Source organism: Buteo buteo, chromosome 9 (assembly GCF_964188355.1).
Source record: "Buteo buteo chromosome 9, bButBut1.hap1.1, whole genome shotgun sequence".
In the NCBI taxonomy this organism is placed as follows: Eukaryota; Metazoa; Chordata; class Aves; order Accipitriformes; family Accipitridae; genus Buteo; species Buteo buteo.
The window spans coordinates 32,401,295-32,422,670 of record NC_134179.1 but is presented as its reverse complement, the minus strand read 5'-3'; the positions used below and the strand labels follow the sequence as shown (position 1 = coordinate 32,422,670).

The 21,376-nt window shown below is 40.0% G+C and overlaps 1 protein-coding gene across 3 annotated transcripts in view; it reads left to right on the top strand.

Moving 5' to 3' along the window:
- The window catches only part of DCPH1 (damage control phosphatase 1), a 67,982-nt gene that overhangs the window by 2,817 nt on the left and 43,789 nt on the right, over positions 1-21,376 (top strand). Inside the window, exons 4-5 of one of the 3 annotated variants that reach the window (XM_075035975.1) lie at positions 1,340-1,505; positions 2,477-3,199. In XM_075035975.1, the coding sequence (XP_074892076.1) occupies positions 1,340-1,505; positions 2,477-3,199 (889 nt within the window). Of the gene's footprint in view, positions 1-1,339; positions 1,506-2,476; positions 3,869-17,657; positions 17,751-21,376 lie in introns of those variants that run through there. The other 2 variants (XM_075035974.1, XM_075035973.1) reach the window with 2 other exon arrangements.

Here is a 21,376-nt window from a genome sequence, read left to right as displayed (position 1 = left end):
CCATGCAGCAGAATTTGAAGTTTATTGGGTTTTTTTATGCTTCAGTTTCTGTGACTTGGTCTACACAAAAACTCTTAAGCTTGACTGTATAGCTTGACCTTGCAGACTAATGTGCATTGAGGTATGAAATTTATTTAGCATTTCTAAAAGGTTTGTTAGTCTAGAATTATCTCTTAAGATATACGTTAGCATAAAACAAACACACGATGCGAAAGCCGCTAATCTGTTGGGCGTTCTAACTTGTTCTGCTGCTCGAAACCTGAAGTTATTGTTTGAGAACTGTTTCTTATAGCAGTGGACCCAGCTTAAGCAACCCCTGTTGTTCATTCTACACCCTTTTCTTAGTTACAGCAGTGTTTGCAGACCATATGTTGCATCGAACTTTGGGAGCTGATCCTGGTTGAAAATAACTTGGCAGGAAAAACTTGTGCTGGTACTGTGGAGAGGTGCCAGTACAATGTAATGGGGTAGGAATGAGCAGTCCAAGTTCCCACCGCTGCCAAAAAAAATTGAAAGCTCCATGTGTACTGGATTTGCCCTTACTATTAGAGACGCAAACACAGTAATGGGACCCTGTTTCTACTGGTATATTGTGTAATTTGAATCTCACAGTAAAAAAATTCAAATATGAGATGGATCTGCTGGATTGCACTTAAAAAACTGAGCAGATACTTCTCATTAGTAAGCTTTAAGTTTCTTGATCTCCATTATTTAGCTGCTCTGAAGCATATGCTTGGATGGATGTTCAGTCATTTGTCAAAAGGTGTATGTGCAAATATGTCTCATAATAGGTGAGTCTATATGTCTTATACATTACAAGAATGGAATTGTTTTTTCATCTTTGTCATGCTAATTTTCTAAAGTCCTAGTTAAAAACTTTCATAAGAATAACTTCATATCACTGGAAGAGACTTCGGTATGGGAAACATGCTTCAGCACACACAAACACGCTTAAAACTGGACCAGCAATTCACATCACTAGTTCACTTGCACATTACAATTTTAATTCTCTGTGTCTGAAGACTGGAGTTTAAAACTGTCACTGTATATGCAGTTCCCAGAACTGTTGTGACTGAACACTTGTTTATTGCTTTCAGAATATATTGCTAGAAATAAAAAATGTCTTGTATACTGTCTCTTTCAGTGAGATAGGATATCAGGCTGTTATTGAGATGTGTGAAAATACAGTATGACAAATGAGAAGTGGAAAATCTAACTAGGGCCCATAGTATGGCCTAAAAAAGCTGAGCTTCGAGCTTGCATTTTCACGTGTGTTTCATGTGCTGTCATGGAAAATGTGGCAAATGTGCTTATATATTTGTTATCCTTCTATTTTTAGCCCACCTATTGATAACTTTGATGTATTCAAGGAAGGAAAGGCTCAAAATTTCTTTGAATCCCAAGAAGCTGTTATTGCCTTATGCACTTATTTTCAGGAACTTCTTAAAAACATCAAAGACCTAGACGAAAAACAACTTCAGGAGGAACTTTTTAAGCTATTGCAGGTAAACTAGTAGTGCTTAACATAAGAATTTAAAATATCTCTCCTATGTAACAAACAAAAACTTGAGGTCATAAAATCTGAGCTTCATATGGAAATTAAAATATAGCTCTTTCGTTTGTAAAAATGCGGTGAAATCCTGACAGCCATACTGTATTGCTGCTACTCTGGAAATATTTAAATTTTGATTTCTTGTATTAAATGTGACATTTTCATTACACTGAGTGTCTTTTCTGTGTATTTGAAAACCCAGCTTATTCTTCCTCAAAACCAGTATCTCTAAAGCATTGTAAGTCAAGTGCCAGATGGCCTTTTTATTATTTAACTATAAAATTTTAAACCAGTTCATTTTATTGACACTCTAAAAATTTTTAGACTTCTTTGGAAAAAAAGTTAGAAGTCAGTCTGGGCCAGAAGTGGTTTAGAAGCTTTATAACTGCATTATTCTTGGAAAATAATGCCTTTGGGTAGAGTACAAAATATCACAGGATTACAAATAAGTCCATTAGCTGGCAACAGGGCACACCAGGTATTTGATGAATCTTTAAAAAGGCCTCATTACTGTGTGCTTAAAATACAAGTTCTCTACTTGGCTGCATGTAATAAAAAAATAAACCTGCTTTTATTACTCCTTTTTCTGTGTTCCCACTGATATTTCCTGGAATTACAGTATGGAGAGTGTGTTTTAAGCTTTGTGATCAGTGTATTTACGTTGATCTAAATCTTCCATCTTTGTCACTTCTAATGCATGTTTCTGATGCCTGCATAAATACAGAGCATTGTTTGGTTTCTTCCACAAAATCTTGTCTATAGTAAGGTTTCTGTACAAGAAGTTGAATTTTATTAAAGCTTGGAGGGAAATGTGGAGTTAAATGTCCCTAAAATAAAAACAAACAAAATCTTTAGTGTATGTGAAGTTTAGAACGTAACTACAGTGAGACTTACCAAATGTTTTTTGTTTTTTCTTCCTTCTAGGTATCATTGTGGGGCAATAAGTGTGACCTTTCTTTTTCAGCTGGTGAAGACAGCTCTCAGAAATCTAGTCCTTTACAATCCCTGGAAAACATGATACCTTACATCTTAGTGAATGATATGGAAAAACTTTGGTCACTACTTGTAAACGCCAAAAAAAGAAATACAGAAAAAAGTAATGTTAGAGTTGACATAATCCTGGATAATGCTGGATTTGAACTTGTAAGTGATCTTGTGTTGGCTGACTTCCTGTTATCGTCAAAGCTAGCTGATGAAGTCCATTTTCATGGAAAAAGTATTCCATGGTATGTGTCAGATACCACAAAGCATGATTTTAACTGGACTATTAAACAACTGCAGTCGGCTAATCATATGTGGATGTCTAGATGTGGGATAAACTGGGAGGGCAATTTGAAAAAGGGAGTTTGGGTTTACCGTGATCACATGTTTTGGACTTTGCCGCATGACTTTTCCAGTATGGCTGAAGTTGCTCCTGACTTGTATGCTGATCTACAGAAGTCAAACTTGCTTCTTTTCAAAGGTGATCTAAACTATAGAAAATTAACAGGAGATAGAAAATGGGAATATACTGTTCCGTTTCATCAAGCCTTGAACAAGTTTCATCCTGCACCTCTCTGTAGCTTGAGAACACTGAAATCTGACACTCAGGCTGGCCTAAAACCTGGACAAGGTGAACAAATTCAGGCTTCTGAACCTGAATGGATGGTAAATGGAAAATATGGGGTAGTTCAGTTTGATGCTGCTCTCTAGTTAAATGGTTCCTAATATTCTGAAAGAGAGATTCAGTCTGAGTTTTAACTACTTTCTCTGTTCCATGCTTGGCTTCAGCAAAGATTCCTTCTTGTTTGCACTTTTTCCTCCCAAGTGATTTGTTGGTTTTGTTCCACAAAAGACTTGTAATGTTGTGCAAAAGTTTACAAACTGTCTTTGTATACAAAAACCTATCTGCATTTCAATATATTTTGTTTTTCTGATGTCCAATGTCAGGAGATGTTTAAGATGAATATTTAGTTGTCCATAATATTTTTTTCTTCATCAGTGGATATGAGAGTTTATTGCTAACAAGTGAAAAATCTGCTTCAGAAACCATTTCCTCAATCCCACATTAGCATGTGTTTACTTATTTCAGGATTTGTGCTCCATGCCATGCATTGCATGAAACTTGATGTTTTAGAGAATGCACAAATTAATTCCAGATAGATTCTTTGCAACCCATTGCACGATCGTATTTTAAAACTGTTGAAAATTGAGTTGACTTCTACCAAGACTTCATTATATAAATTGTTTTTTACTTGCTTCTTGTGTCCATGGACAAATAACTTTTGATGTTTTGAGTATAGTTCACTGTACATTAAAAGAAGAGTTCTTGGGTGATACCTTGTAAATACTAATTTAGAATTTGAAAATGAAATTTTAATTTTAAAATACAAGTGGATGTTGCTAGCCAGTTTGCCTGTAGGAGAGGAGTTCTCCCATCTGGTAGGAAGATGAGTGGGAGAAAGGACAATCTTATTTTAAGAGTATGGAAAATACTTGTTTATCTAAGAACCTCTACCAAGAAAAAGCACACAACTCCCCCTCTCTTCCCCCCCCCCCCCCAACAAACTGGCCAACCCAACCAGTTACATTAATTGGATTTTAGATTTAATACAGATTTGAATTAAATGTGGCCTGTCAGCAGTGTTTGTGGTTCAAGCACTGCTGCCTCTTTCCATTGTGATAATTCTCTTTATTTGTCAAATGTATTTTTTTTTTTTTAAGAAGGATACCATCATTTTCAGGGGGGAAATACAACCCCAGTTGCACTGTGAAGTATATGCTAGAGAAGCATACGCCATACAGGTTGCTGCTAATTGGAGTTGTTAGATGCCCATTTCTTCTCTTCTACCCTGATCTCAAATTACTCAGATTTTTTTGAAAAATTTAGGGATAGTTTAGTGTTTTTTCAGAGTGAAGTGAAATGGAAGTGGGAATGCATTATCCATTTATAAAGGAAAAATTAAAAATAGATTCTCTCAAGTCTTAAAGTACTTCCATGGTTTGAATTAGGGCCTTTGATAGGGGAGTGATATAATGCCAGTGATAGCCACAGGTTTGTTAGAAAATGGTGGCAGAATTACCCATAGAGTCTGACTGGGTTATGCTCTTGTCTAGGGCTGCTAAAATGAGATGAATTTGCCCCTGGTAGACAAGATGGCTATGACAGAGAGAACAAGAGTAGACAGTAGGGAAACTTCCTTTTCTATTTTTACATACATCTTACACAGTGAAAAGGAGGGCACAAAAGCGGCCTTATTTGGGTGTGTTCTGGAAATGGTGCTGCGGCAAGGGAATTAGAATGACTGTGTGGTAGAAAGTGGATTTAGAAAGACTTTTGCACTTATGGTTAACCTAAGACAAGGGTAAGCTTTGGCAGGCCTAAAGAAGTGGGAGGAGGAAGATGGGGCGGTATTTTGTACCTATTTCAGGCTTTGAAAATTAAGATGGATTCTCCTTCTGGTCAGTGAAATTACTGGCAAAGCATGTCTTCTGAAGTGGAGAGAATCAGCTGGTGCTTACTCATAGAATCATAGACTGGTTTGGGTTGGAAGGGGCCTTAAAGATCATCTAGTTCCAACCCCCCTGCCATGGGCAGGGACACCTTCCACTAGACCAGGTTGCTCAAAGCCCCATCCAGCCTGGCCCTGAACACTTCCAGGGAGGGGGCATCCACAGCCTCTCTGGGCAGCCTGTTCCACCACCTCACTACTCTCACAGTGAAGCACTCCTTCCTTACACCTAATCTAAATCTACCCTCTTTCAGTTTAAAGCCATCGCCCTTTCACTACATGTCCTTGTAAAAAGTCCCTCTCAGCCCTTTTGTAGGCCCCCTTTGGGTACTGGAAGGCTGCTGTAAGGTCTCCCCGGAGCCTTCTCTTCTCCAGGCTGAACAACCCCACCTCTCTCAGCCTGTCTTCACAGGAGAGGTGCTCCAGCCCTCTGATCATCCTTGTGGCCCTCCTCTGGACTTGCTCCAACAGGTCCATGTCCTTCTTACGCTGGCGGCCCCAGAGCTGAACGCAGTACTGCAGGTGGGGTCTCATGAGAGCAGAGTAGAGGGGAAGAGTCACCTCCCTTGACCTGCTGGTCACACTTCTTTTGATACAGCCCAGGATACGGTTGGCTTTCTGGGCTGCAAGCGCACATTGCCAGGTCATGTTGAGCTTGTCATCAACAGCACCCCCAAGTCCTTCTCCGCAGGGCTGCTCTCAATATTCTGTTCATACAATAAAGATCTGTACAGTGGATAAATATGCTCCGACTGCTGATAACTTTGATTATTTGTGTTTGTGTTCCTCTTACATCTGAAAGTATATTAATATTTTAAAGTTGCAAGATCAAGTATTCAAAAACTAAGGTGCTAGGAATTTCAGGAGGCAATGTGATATTGTAAGTAGGGTTATACTTCTGAGACCTGGGTTTAGTTTTCTCATCTCCTTTGTATCTCTGGCTAAGTACTCCTAAAGGATGAATTTGTGCTCATCCTTAGGCACTTGATTAAACTGCGTAAATTAGAAATCCAGTCCAAGAGAGATGAAGGTCAGACTGCTGGAGGTCTCTGACTGGAGAGAGCTCAGGGGGACTCCAGTTTTGGTGCTTTGATCAAATACACATAAACGACATGATGAATCTGGGCACTGGATCCTCAGTTTCTCACCTGTGAAAATGCTGTTAACTTGTTTCAAATGCGCTTTGAAGCAACAACTTTGGGTCAAGAAGCACTTAGGGTGATCAGGCCCAGGCAGCATGGGTTTATGAAAGGAGGTCCTGCTTGACCAACCTGATCTCCTTCTATGACCAGCTGACCCACCTAGTGGATGAGGGAAAGGCTGTGGATGTTGTCTAGCTGGACTTCAGCAAGGCCTTTGACACTGTCTCTCACGGCATAGTCCTTGAGAAGCTGACATCTCATGGCTTAGACAAGTGTACTCTTCGCTGGGTGAAAAACTGGCTGGATGGACGAGCCCAAAGGGTTGTGGTGAATGGAGTTAAATCCAGTTGGTGGTGGGTCACAAGTGGTGTTCCCCAGGGCTCAGTGTTTGGGCTAGTTCTGTTTCATATCTTTATCAATGATCTGGACGAGGGGATGGAGTGCACCCTCAGCAAGTTCGCAGATGACACCAAGTTGGGTGGGAGTGTTGATCTGCTCGAGGGTAGGAAGGCTCTACAGAGGGATCTGGACAGGCTGGATCGATGGGCCGAGGCCAGTTGTATGAGGTTCAACAAGGCCAAGTGCCGGGTCCTGCTCTTGGGTCACAGCAACCCCATGCAGCGCTACAGGCTTGGGGAAGAGTGGCTGGAAGGCTGCCCGGCAGAGAAAGACCTGGGGGTGCTGGTTGACAGCCACCTGGATATGAGCCAGCAGTGTGCCCAGGTGGCCAAGAAGACCAACGGCATCCTGGCCTGCGTCAGAAATAGTGTGGCCAGCAGGAGCAGGGAGGTGATCGTCCCCCTGTACTGGGCACTGGTGAGGCCGCACCTCAAGTGCTGTGTTCAGTTTTGGGCCCCTCACTACAGGAAAGACATGGAGGTGCTAGAATGTGTCCAGAGAAGGGCAACCAAGCTGGTGAGGGCCTGGAGCACAAGTCTTATGAGGAGCGGCTGAGGGAACTGGGGCTGTTTATCCTGGAGAAGAGGAGGCTGAGGGGAGACCTTATCGCTCTCTACAACTGCCTGAAAGGAGGTTGTAGTGAGGTGGGGGTCGGTCTCTTCTCCCAAGTGACAAGCGATAGGACAAGAGGAAACAGCCTCAAGTTGCAGCAGGGGAGGTTTAGGTTGGATATTAAAAATTTCTTTACTGAGATGGTTGTCAGGCATTTGAACAGGCTGCCCAGGGAAGTGGTTAAGTCACCATCCCTGGAGGTGTTCAAAAAGCACGTAGACAAGGCACTTCAGAACATGGTTTAGTGGGCATGGTTGATGGCTGGACTCAATGATCTTGAAGGTCTTTTCCAACCTAAATGATTCTGTGATAAGAACAGAGGGATTGAAGTTGTAGAATACCTGCAGTGAAAACTTTCCACCTTGTTCAGAGAGGTAAAATGATTAGGGGAAGAAATCTGCTTTGCCTGCGGACAGATTGTTTGTAAGGTACTGACTTAATGTGCTGGAGAGGTTAAAAAGTGTGTAATGGACAAGAAGAGAAAGGATTGTTTCACTGTTGAGGCCACCCTTGAAGAACAGATTTGCCTCTTACATAATCCTTACCCATGCTGAGAAACTTGGTTTCATTTTTCACTAGTTGTTAGTCTGTCTCTCTGTGCCCATGTTGCTTTCAGGCTGTTACTTTGGGGAACTCACAATGCAAATCAGTGAAAATTAATATTCTGAAGTTATGATAAATATAATCCTACAAAGTGTTAACTCACTTAGGTGATGCAGCAATAATCATTCAGTATTACTGAATCGTCTCATTGGAGATTGTTGCATTAATGTTTGTGAGGAAGTAGGGTGGTGATTTCGTGAGTACTGTAAAACATGTAATTCTTAGATTAGCATTTGAATGCTAATGTAAGGCATGATGTCATGCGGGGGGGGGAAAAAATTAAATTAGTTCTGTTCTCCAGTTTAGTAAGTGAGCACTTTTCATCTTTTGCCTGTCAGAAAGAGAAGTTTATATGGTAATATACAGTGTGAGTACATAGTTACGTGAGGAAGGCACAGCTGTAACTTCCAAATCCTTAATGGCTTGACTTCTCTAGCTGTAACTGCAAAGTGCTGTCTGTAGACAAGACTGAATATGCAGCATAGTTTTCTGTTTATTGGTTGGCTATATTTTTGTAAAATTTGGATTGATTCTATGAAAAAAAAAAGAACGGTGCTGTAATGCCAGAGTTATATTCTTCCATGGCACACAGAAGTAGTGAAGACAGATTCTGATGAGGCACTGTGCTCTGCTGTTGGGTTAGCTACAGTTTAGTTGAAAATAGAAAATGCTTTTGTAGATACTTAGCATTAATTACTTGTGTATGAAATGGCAGCATGTGCCTAATGCATTTAGATGGAATTTACTGTTATATGACATAAAGTATATGTTATAACCATGGCATATGCTGTAATATAGCATAATTTTTTTTCTTAAGTATTCAAGAAAGTTGTTTCTGTACATCTGTTACAACTGATTGCCCAAAATGCTTGTACAGCATAACTCAGGAGCTACTGATTTGTATACCCAAATTCTTGAGATTTTAATTTCATGTGCCACTTGAATATTTATAGAGAAAACAAGGCCATTTTCAGTAATTCTGAGGACCACAACAGACCAACATATTTTGACTTCTATTTTTTTATTCTACCTTTTGAGCAACTGTATTTGTAAATCAGTTTTTGATAGCGATGATGTTCATTTGTGATGAAACACGAGGAAAAGTAATGTCACAGGCACAGTGAAAGCCAGTACATGCATCTGTCTGAATACTTGATAATTCATTAGATAAGTTATATACAATAATTCCGTAGGTATATAAGGCTTCTTAGAAAAAAAACTGATGTGGAAAATAAGTTGATCGTATGACTGGAAACTTGCAAGAATACTGAAATAAATTATATGTTTTTGTGCAAAAGTCAAACATCTTTATATTATTTCAGTGGCTGGGAAAGCCAGCTTAAAATAATTCAGGTCTTAGTTCCTGAAGTTTTTTTTCTCTGAAACAGATTTTATGCAAAAAGCAGTAAAGCATATTTATCCAATGAGGTTTTGAAAGATACAGATGCAAGAGATGGGTATCATAAAACGTTCCTCTTCATTGAGACAGGGCAGTATTAAGGAAGTTTCTACCTTGTTACTCTACCAATAATATTCTTGTTCAAATTTCAAAACCTTAAAAAGCATTGAGAATCTCTTAAAGTGTATCTGGCAATTACTTATTAAGGTTGGTGCAGCTGATGGAGTCATTATCAGGATCACTTCCCAAACTGATAGGTGCTCCACGTATTCTCAGCAAAAATGGAAATATTTCCATAGTGTTACACTTGTAACTAAAATATTTCCAAATCACTTTGTTTTACACACCTTACTGATGTCCCCTAAACCCCAAGTAACGTTGTTGAAATAGTTCCTTTAAAGTTCATAGTGTATTTGCATTCATGGTTGAACTACTTAACTACTTGTTGCATGTGAAGTGTCAGACAGCATAGGAAAAATGTTCCCTCTATTGCATGAAAATTACCACATGAAATGTTTTTAATCTAAAAAAACCTAAATCATGTCTAAAATACAAATTCCAAAATGTAGTTTTGTACAGAACTGTTAGTTTTTTTCATTATACAGTTTGTTTGCTTACAAGTCTTCTGTTTACCCCAAATTACAGAACAAAAGTTTGGGATGATTTTTATTTGAAGCAAAAATATAAGTTCAAAATCACTTAAGACTTACCTAAGGATTTTAAAATAAAACTGTGAAAATGTGCTGGTTAAAATGGTCCTTTTATTTCTCTCCAATATGGCAGTGGCAGAAAGTATGTGGGGAAAAAAATTTCCTATACCATGGACTATTTATGTTTTCTTGTTTGGTTGTGGGTTTTTTTCCAAAACAGGTTTTCAAAACTTCTGTGAATTTTTATTCTAGCTGATACAGACAGATTTCTATTTCTGTCAGCCCTGGAAATAAAAAGGCCATTTAAATAAATTTACATAGATGAATTAATCCACATTCTGTCTCAGCTTTACAGTTGTGAATTCTGCAGATACATTGTGAGAAGGTTTTTTATTTACACTTCTTTTTGAGGTTTGGCTCATTTGGCTTTGTTTCCAATGGGAAAGAAATATAAAATGTCATATTATGTTCATATACAATGAATAAACATATTCAGTACTGGTATGCTGCTTTTGTTTTATCACTTTTCAGTAAGCTAAATAATCATAGTCTTTCAAACTTCCTGTGAAGAAAAATTTTCATGCTTGTAAGAATTTCTTTTATCTTTCCTGGGATTCCACTTACTTCTTCCAAGTCTTTAATGAAGTAAAAGATTAAGAGCTGAGCAGACTAAGGTAAGCTATATCAAGGTATATATTACGGGCTTTTTCATTTGCTTCCTTAATGTTAACCAATTGATTACTCTCGTACTATCATGGTAAGGCTGATGCTTTCTAAGTGACTATAATTGATAAAGGGCTTGACGATACAGTTAGTTGCATCTTTCAATGTGTAATCCACACTGAGTTTTGCCTGCAACTGTGGTATTTCACACAGGGATTAATTTTAAAGGACTTGGTTGTTAACCAAATGCAGAGATGCATCCAGGCAAATAGATGATAGAGGCAGAAGGCATCCAGGCTTCTATTCTGTGTATGGAAATGGCTGTACAGAAACCCTGTGTATTCAGCGCAATGCTGCTTAACACTGACACAAGGTACAGGAACATCTCCAGGCTCTCACCCCTGAAGTTCAGGCACCTGCAGGGAGAGGCTTGCTGCCCCCTTACCTAACATACAGAATACTGTGCTGGAGGTAATCACATAGAGTTTCCTTGAAATAGTTGAGCAAGGCTCAATCTTTAAAATGCTTGTGTATATTACAGTAATGCAGTAGAGAAGGACCTGCAAGCTGGTAAATCTGTGCTTTCCTTCAGCAGTGGTGTGTATAGAAAGGTTGTTCAGGAGTGCTTCCTCAAGCTGGCTGAAGGATCCCTTCACCTGCTCTTCCTTCCGTCCAGTGACTCTTGTGTTACCTGCATAATGGCTGTATTTTGACCCAGGGAGTGTGTGTACCCATGGCTGAAGGTTAGGGAATTAGGAGACACAATAAGTTCAGATTCTTCCAGGCAGAGAAGGGCCTACAACTTGCTGTGAGGGCTCTAGTATCTTTATGTGAACAAAAAGTATCACTATTTCTCTGTAATTGGCTGTGTTCTTGATTTCAAGCAATTCTGAATTAGAGCTACACTTGAATGCCTTTGGGATGTGTTGGACATGCAGCTTTGACTATGTCAGTGGTGTTGGATTTGGCCCTTAGCAGTTTTGCTGCTACTATTCTGGATCGTGGTGGAGCATTAGCAGGAGCTAGTTGCCCAGTGCAAATCAGGGAGTTTCCAAACATACGTGGAAACCTAAGTTCCACATACAGAGTTTAGACTTTCTAAGACTTTATATCTAATTTAATTTTCCCAAACTGAAAATGACTTAATATGTCAGTAGCAGCTTTCAAAGAAGAAACTCTTAGATTTTCAAAGAATTCTTTTAAATTGTCCTGACTTTTTTTTTTTTTAACCATACTTGTGTTTCAATAGCTGCAAGTATCGTTTAATGGAATTTTTTGCCTTTGCTTTCACTTAACATTGTGCACTTACTGCTGATGTCCTGAGCTGGAAAGCAGCTGTGCAATGTGTTTTGTTCTGTGTCCTGTCTCTCCTCTGCCTCCATACATAGATATACAGAGATATGTTAGTCTGTGCATAAAGTATTTTTAACCAAATATTTGCTTACATGGACATTATCTTAGTACACCTCTTGTTTCTCCTTCACTAAAACATAGCTTGTATTTGGGGCATAATGCTTGAATTTACAAGTAAAAAAGTTCAACTGTAATTTCCAAAACTTCAGAATATGTTCTTTGAGAAGTGTAAATACAGTGTTTGTTACACCGTGAAGCTTTGCATTTTCATTATTGCTGTTTGCCTTGTGTTTCAGAATTAACTTTTTGTTTTCAGTCCATGGTTACTCTGCCCTTACAAGATAAGAAGGCGTCTAGTAATGCTATCACAAAAATGTTTGGTTACTGTTTTGTCATTCAAAGATATTTAATATCTGCTCATGGGCAGGCTAAGCTGTTTTATTGCCACATAGGAGATCTTTAGGAAAACGTCTCCAGAAGTGATTTCTTTTTCCTTGATGTTTCTGGGAAATGACTTGCTCAAACCTGAAGTATATGGGGGGGTGGGGGGGAATATCATAGAATGAATCATAGAATGGTTTGCGTTGGAAGGGACTTTAAAGATCATCTAGTTCCAAACTCCCTGCAATGGGCAGGGACACCTTCCACTAGACCAGGTTGCTCAAAGCTCCATCCAACTTGGCCTTGAACAGATTCTGTGTTAAAATCTCACTTCTTTCCCAAGTCCGATTAGTTCCCCCATAGGCATATTGCGTTTTCTCCACCCTGCTTTGTCTCACTGGGAGAGTCCAGGGTTGTAAAACCAGCTGGCTTATTTCCTTCAGAAGACATACTGACCCCACAAGATGTCTTCATCAGTTTAGCTGAGCTTTGCAAATTCACATGGGATGAGGACAGCATTAAACTCAATGTTTCAGGGGGAAAAAAAGGACTCCCATTTTGATTAGGGAGACGAAGAGCTAGACTTAATCAGACTAGTTAATCCTTAAACTTGTCCACTATCAGATTTACAATAGTAACTAGCATCAGACACAATTTACACACACACCTTAACCATCTTAGTGATATTGTCTCTCCACTTTCCTGTATAAGCCTGTTTTTTTCCTGATAATATAATTGCATTAATACCTTTTCCACCTTGAAGTCTGTAAACGTGTTATGGAACTACCTCCAGGGAGACAGTATCCCCCTTTGTAAACTGAAGTTGTATTTCAAGCATATGTTTAGGATCTCTACATCAAATTGTCTGTCACTGGTTGTGAGCCAGACTTCTGCATCAGCTGACAAAAAAGAAATGGGAATTAGTCCTGTCTAGATTTCCTCATTGTTTTTTGAAGTAGTTAAGCTGAGAATAAGGCACTCCTCAAGAAAACTTTCTCTACTACAGGATGTGATACTAGTGATTTGAGGGGGTGGTGGAGGAGTGCAGCTTAGTGTTGGGACATACACTGTCTTTTGGAGTTGATACCTTTTGGAAGGCAAGCAAATGAGAACCTTGGCAAGTCATGCCCATGAATTTCATGCCAAGTATTTGTGAAAATGTGGCTGGTTTAGTTATTCTAGCTAAATTTGTAGGTAATGAAGTCCTGTGGACTCAATTTCCCCTGAATGTCTTTTGGAGAAATACATTTAATTTTCTTTTTTAATGCTGCTAGTGTACAATTCTTTTCTACCTCAGCTATAGCTGTTTTTAGGTTATGAGTTTCTGAAATGTGTATATGCATTCAAGAATCATTTGGAATTTGTGTGCATGATAAAACACAAACACTTCACCTTCTCAATATGGTGTTGATGTCGATGGCTTGAAGCTAATAACAAAGCTTTTTTTTATAGTGCTAGTAAAAAAAAGAAATTTTGTTTTCAAAATTAATATTTAGTGTTTTAATTCAGTCTTTTAATCAATTGTTGTGATGTATTTAAATTATAAGACCTGTGAATGGTAGTATTAATGAAGCAAAAGTTTCTTTTCCCCCTAGATTCTGTCCTATGGGTACCTGAAGACCTGGTAGTTTGCCTCACTTCCTGATGGGGGCATATGAAAACAAAACAAAATGAAACAAACCCAAAATCAAATGAACAACCAAACTTCAGTAGAGATTGTAATAATACACAGAAGTGTACTGCAGGCTTTCCATACAGTTGGGGCATCTCAGTGTTCATTCTGTGCTTGGCTGTCTGTGTTTCACAATATTTGCAGGAAATGAAGCATTATTCTGACATAAACTCTGTCAGATTTATTTGAGATTTGTCAAGGACTTGGAAAAAAAATGTTTAAGAATTGTGTGTCTGCATGCTTAAGTACTGTGATTGCACTTGGTTCTTTTGAAATCCGTTAAAAATGCAATGCCAAAAGATGCATTTTTTCATAGTGCTTTTGATTTTAATTAGTTAAAATATTTAAAAGCAATTCAAATAATAAAAATAAGATCTCACCTTTCATTAAGGAGCTAATCATTCCATTCTTAAGAACAGGTTTGGCTCTGAGGACTTTGTGAATTCTTTCTTGAAGAAATAGTGGTTTAGGGACCTCTTTCCTAGATCAGGTCTATTTATTACAATGTCCGTGCATCTGTATGGATCACTCTCGCAGTGTTCCTGCAGGCTCCAGTAAGCTGCTTTTTTTTTTTTTTTTTCCCGGTGGGGCTCTTACTTTATGTTACTCATTTCAGTTTTCTTTTTATTAAGTTCTTGGAAGTCTGCAGACTGATTTGTTAGCAAAATACAGAGATTGATACAGAAATGTCATTTTAGCCTGTGGCATACTAAGCACTTTAAAAGGCAATCTAAGTTCATTTGTGTCACCTGCTAGGGAATCTCTGGTTCAAGTGTGCAGAAACATGGAACTGCTGGGCTACTTGGAACAATTGCTCTCCATCCATCTATGCCCTACACGATACAAAGGATGTCTTTTTCATTGAGCGAGGGGCAAGTTATCCACATAATCACTTGACTTTTAGCTTTGAAATTACTCTGATACGTCCATTCTCATTTACTTAGAGAAAATTCAACTAGGAGCAGATATTTAGGAACCTGCAGAACTATCTTAGTTGTTAGATTTTTGAGTGTACTGGCTCCTGGAATTGGGGTTTCATATCCCGGACCAGTTTTAGCATCTTTTCTCAACACTAAGCTCTTTCATGGAAGGGAATAATTGTAGTAATTTTTTATTATTATTTTCTGTTAGAAAATTAGAGTGACTTTATTAGGCACATACATTCAAGAGATTCTACATCATTCTTTGCTCAGAAATGCTGAGAACATCCTGCCCATGTATCTTCTGTAACACAACATGAAGAATCATATTCATGAAAATGATTCCTTGAAATTATTTTTAACTAAAAATCCTGAAGTAGCGCTTCCTAAATCATTATTTCCTGCCCTTGTTAAGGGAAAAGAAACATGGAGTCCTTTTGAGAACTACCTGTAGTATTCAGCAAACAAGCGTAAAGCATTTTAAACTGAGCACCCTGTAATAAGATACTTTTTTCTTAGTCAAATGGCTTGAAGAGTGGGCATTGCACCCCCTCAAACCGCCCCATTCTTTTTCAGAGTGTTACATGAAATTTCTGCCTTTCTTCATCCTTTTTTTTCTTGCCTCTAGTTGTTACTCTCACTACAGTTCAACAGATGCAGCGGGTTTTTTAAAGCCAAATGACTTTATAGATCTACAGTAGGATACAGCTGTATAAGCATTCTTTCCCCATCACCAAGGGTGTAGAAGTGGCTGAAGTATAGCTCTTGAACCAGCTGTGGCACTGCAGGACTAGCAATGGGGAAGTGTGCTCAAGCACATGCTTGAGAAAGTTAGGACAAAGTTTCACAATCATTTAATCCTGCATCTGCACGCTGCTCTGGTAGTGGGACAGATTAGGCTGTAGTCAAACGCTGGACAAATCCAGGATGATATTTTTGTCCAGATTTGCAGAGGACATTAAAACTTGTGCCAGATATATGCTGGTTTTATGTAAGACCACCAGTACAAATCTAACCCGCTAAAAATGCTTAATAGATTTGAATTGCAGAAAGAGTTTACGCTGGATCAGCGTTTTGCACCATGCAGCGGTAGCAGCTTTGATCCACCCCATTTGAAATTATAAAAACTTTTGGCTGGGCTCCCTAACCAGCAGCATAATATTTTAGGTACCTCACACAATAGAACAGTCGCAGACACAGAAGAGGGAAAAAAAAAGGTCAGGAGCATTATCCTCATGAAAGCATTAAGGCTTTGCGTTAATTGAGATTTATACCACTTTGGGATAAACTTTGGCTCAGGAACTGAATGCAATTTAACTGGGAACTGGGGATTGCCTGGGTGTTTCTCTCTGAGCTGTACGGAGACAGCCTGGCCGCACAGTTCCCTTCTGGCCAAGGACTCTGCTCTTCTCTGGCTGCTTTCTTGCCTGGCTTCTTCTGAGAGTTCAGCAACACAAAACTAGGGTCCCTCCTCCCAGGCAGCAGTCGCTGCGTTCAGGGGGGTGTCTACCTTCAGAGAGGGGAGATGCAGCTCGCATCTACCTTCTCTGCACCCCCGTCCGCTCTGTCAGCACCGTCTAATTTTGATTCAGACAGCCCTCCTGGTTTCGCTCCTCTACTACAGCAACAGTAAGAGCATTTGTGTAGACAGTCCTCAAGAACAATGGTTTCCATTTTTATATCCCTTATGCTGTCCTGTGTTGCTGTTAGCTCACCCTTCGCCTGTAAGGACAAACTGGGAACGTGCCACCAGGGAGCTGTCATCACCTCACGCACTGATGGCGATTCGATTGCGTCTTTCCCCAGATGCTCCTTGACATGGAGTCTGGTGGTCCCGTCACTCCCGCCGCCCACGCTGCATGGCCTCAAGCCCCGCACCGGTCTCCCGTTTCCCCATATCTGTTCCCAGCACATTAAGTGATTTTTCTCCTTTCCTTTATGAGTTTAGTGGCAGATTCCAGCCAAGCTATGGCACTGTCTAGCTCTGTGCTTTTGGTGATGTAGTTTTTAAATAGGGTGATGATCCATACTGGCACCCCTCTGTTTGGGCAGGGGTCTCCTCTGTCCTTGGCAGCGGCAGTGAAATGGCATCAGGCACATAGAGAGGAGGACAGAAAAAAAGAAAAAAACAGTATTATCCCTAGCTTTTCCATTTTCTTCTCTGGAAAACTTGAATAAGTCAGTGTTCCTAGGAAAGATGAGATACTTTTTGACTTCTGAGTACAGAAATGGTGCAAGATCGCACCATCCCCAGGCACTGGGGCAGGCCTGATTAAGCAGCTCACAGCATCCCCGAAGCAAACGATGTGCAGCACGGATACACCTGAGGGTTTAGTTTTCTTTTACTGCCAGCTGCAGTTTCTCTCTTCCCGTGTTTATCTACTTTATTTCAGCTGGAGGCGTTTTAGCAGTGATCAAGGCAGGCTGCTTTCCCCGGGGCTGTTGCGGGAGGTGCTCAGGGAGGAGAGAAGGAAGAGCAGGCTGCTGTTTAAATTTCATCTGCTTGGCTTGCCTCTGTTTTGACTTTTTTGAGGAAAATTTTGAGGTAATTTTCTCAGGTTTATAAAGTTTTGTTGTGTAATGTCTTTTTGAAGTGGAAAAAAACCCCCGTTTGCGTGAGCCCCACCTTGTAAAGACTGTTCACCTTCAGGCACGGAGCACTGGGTGGTCCCCCGCCTTGCCTAATCAGGGGACCCCACTGCGGCCCCCGCGCTGGCAGCCCCGCGGCCTGCCCGCCACGGCCCCGCCGCCCGGCCGGAGGAGGGCGCAGGCCGCGCCGCCCGCTTCGCGTTGCCGGGGGAACGGCCGGCGGCGGCCGCCATGAGCGGCGCCAGGGCCGGCAGCGGCGGGTCCCGCGTGGCCTCCGCCGCCCCTCGGCTGGCTGACAGGGGCCGCAGCGCGGCGGCGGCGGAGGTACCGCGCCGGGGAGCGGCCCGGCCGGGCTCGGCCCCGTCTGCGGGCGCGATGGTGGTTTCTGCGGGCGGGAAGCTACGGCTCGCCCTGGCACCGCGTCCCCGGGGAAGAAGGGGGGGGGGAAGGCGGCCTTGGCGGCCGGGGCTGGCGGGCAGCCGTCGGCTGGGCCGGGCCGGGCCGCTGCAAGGCGCCCGCGGGCTCCCGTGAGAGGCTGGCGTGCCCCGCCGTCCGGCACGGGGCAAAGCTGGGCGGTAGCAGGGGGACGGAGGGGAAGACAGAAAGGGTAGAGGGTTTGGGTTGGGTTGGCTCGTTTGGTTTTTTTTTTTTCCAGTTCCTATGTTAGAGAATAAAGCCCTGATTTTGGGCCCCTCCCCTCGGTCCTCAATACCTTTCTGTCTGTTGTTTCTGAGGAGGGTGGCTGACATTGAGGCTGGTTGTAATCCCTTCCCCCTTGCAAGTTATCTCTTCAATTTTAAATTTAATTTTGCGTTTGTTTTTTTTTTTAAAAAAAAACAACCCAGCTTCTACAGCTGCAGAGCTGTACCCTGTGGTAGACTTGCACTTCAGTTGTAGCTCAATGAACTTCAGCTGATCGTTACAGCTTATCTTTACAAATTCAAGGTCAAAAGTTTTTTCTTATTAAGTCTTGCAGAAGGGAGTATCTTTCATGGAGTAGGAATTTATAGTTATCTAAGAATTTCTTCTTTGCATTTCTTCTTCCTTTGAAACTGGTTTGCTGGCTTTGATGTGAATTTAAAGGGGATGCTCAAGGATATTGCTTGGAAGGATCAAACTCTTTTGTACTAAAGATATAGTAGAAAACTTGTAACGGTTTTGTATTCCAAATGATAAACAATTTATTAGCATGTGAATAGCTCAGTATCTCCTTAATAGTTGAAAATCAATTTTGTAATTATGCTATATTATTCTGAGACAAAAAATGCAGAATGTTGGTTGTTTGTCATGGCAAAATCAACTGCCATTGTATTAACTACAAACGTTTTGACCGCATTACAAAGTTTTTGTTAGCACTGCTTAGTTACAGAGTTGGTGGTAACCTGCTCTGCATCCTACGGACCTGAAGTCAAATAGTTTGTGAATGTTACTTTAGTGACTCAGAAGCACATTAGAAACTATGTATTTATGAAATGTGGGTTACAAATGGTAAATCGAACTACAGCACTGATCAGTCTTAATTGTGTATATACCAACACACTTAAAATATTTGCCTGTCACTGTAGTAAAGTACGGTAGGCATTGTAGGAAAATTGCAAGAGTGTTGGCATTGCACAATGGTCTGTTTTTTAAATCTCTCATTTAAGCTATTCCCTTACAAGTTATTTAACTCTGTTCACACTGATAAAGTAAAAACAGTAGAACAACAAGTGGTTTGCAAAAATCCCTGCATAAGCACTTAATTTTGTCACATTTTTCTCCTAAATTTTTTCTTAGCAACTACCCTTTTTATTATTTTGAGACTAAACACAGCACCTCCTTCTTGTTATTCATTTTGGATAAGCTGTGAGACAAAGTGTCAGGGAAGATCCAAATTCCTTAATTTAGCCACACAGGCAAAGAATGAAGTAAAGCAAAGAACATATTAAGTAGTATTTACAGTAGGTGATGTGTCTCTGTAATTGCCTTGAGATGACTGGTGTCTTTCATCATATTAAACGCATTTATTATATTTAGATGCAAAGTCACCTCATTCTAACAGAGACGGAACTGAAATATGAAAATGCTTTAACTGCTGCTTGTAGTAGTAAAGGGTAAGACTAAAATTTTGATTGTCATGAAACTTTCATTTGGGCCCATTAATCAAGCTTGAAATTGGCCTCTTCAGTGGATGAACACCACCAGAGTGTGATTTTTATCTTTCAGTAATACCTTTCAATGATTACTGCAAAGGGAGGAAGGTAGAGCTAAGCAGTACCCTGCTGAAAGGAATTTAGAAAATCTCTTTGGTAATTTATTTGAGCTGTTGGGAACACTTTACTTAGTTTTACGTGTTTCTGGAACAGTAATGCATAAAAACTCCACATATAACAACAACAACAAAAAAAAGAACTTTTCAGAATTGCATGCACAGACTGCGAGCAATGATTTGGGCCTAGTTACAGGCAGAAATGAGAGAAAGGAAAGAGGACTTCACTGGGCGGGAAGTGATCAAAAGTAATCGGGTATTTGGCATTTTATAATGGGAAAGAGAAACTGACAGAACTGAAATGGTTTTGAAATGTTACTTGCAAATTTTGATTTATGTTAATAAAACATTATAATGCAAACATTTTGAGATCTCTGATAGGCAAATTGGGCAAAGTATGATCTAGAAAGAAGTCAACTTTACCCAAAATATACATAAAAGATGGATAATTTGTGAACAGGTTTTTTCCCCCTGAGTGACTCTGATTCATTTTAGTCTGTTTTCGCATGTGTTAACAAAATCTGACTTGCTGTGTAATAGTGGCTAATGCTTCTCATGCTCATTGGTGTCTGTAGCTGCTGCGGCTACTCTGAAGCAATGTGCATGCTGGCTGTCTGGCTACCTGCTGCTACCAAGAAAAATCTGCAATAGCCAATTGCTACCTGCCTTCCCTCCATTTGACTTGGAAATGAATCTCTAAAAACTGCCTGGTGCCTGATTTTCATGTAACTTACAGTTACTTATATAAGATTTGCTTTTTATCCTGCAGATTTAATGAATAGAAACATATTCTGAAACTTGTCTGTCTTTATGCTAGGATAGATGATTTTGCAAAATAAAATAGAAATTTAATATTCCCTGCATGCTGAATTAGAATTTTTTTCTTTTTAAATCAATTTATACAAGATAGTTTTGAAAATGGCTTTGTTAGAACATGTTTTGATTGTTTAATTAGAAAATTAAGCTAGTTAGGTTGTGGACGGCAACAAACTTTTAATATTAGTTTTCTAGCTGTAGTTAGAATAGTTACAATAAAAACATAATGTTTAAGCTCCCTTTTCCAGCAGTTCAGCCCGTACACAATGAATTTCTCTTGATCCCCGTTGTCCTGAAGGGCACCTTAGCCTCCCACAGATCCAATAGCAAGTTTGGGGGCTAACATTTCCTTGTGATTTCTTAGGGAGATAATATCAGAGTATTGTATATAGAGCGTTGTAAATATAGGTTTAGCTTCTGTTTAGTATTTGAAGTGAAATGAAAACTTCATTTTCTTGCAGGCAAGTGGAAAGGGATCAAAAAAATTAACAATGTGAATAGGAGAAACACCCAAAAGCTAGACTATTTAGAGCTGATTGATAATATATTAAGGCTTCTCCCATCTACTGCCTCTTGCTCTTTTAACACTTCATTCATTCTATTCTTTTAACAGCAATCAGTATAAACTACATAGTACTCATGAGATATTGCAAATCTGAAATTTTCTGGAGCTACAAGCATACCACATCTGCGTTACAAATTTTTCTCCTATAGTAGAGTCATGCCCGATTGATTCCATTGTTATAGGTATGATTAATGATCAGACTTGTGAATGGCTGCTGGCAAAACATAGAAAACTATTTACTTAAATATTAAAGCATGTACATTCCCTGCCAAAAGTATGATGATCATACCAACTTTCCTAGCATGGAGTCACCATGTATGA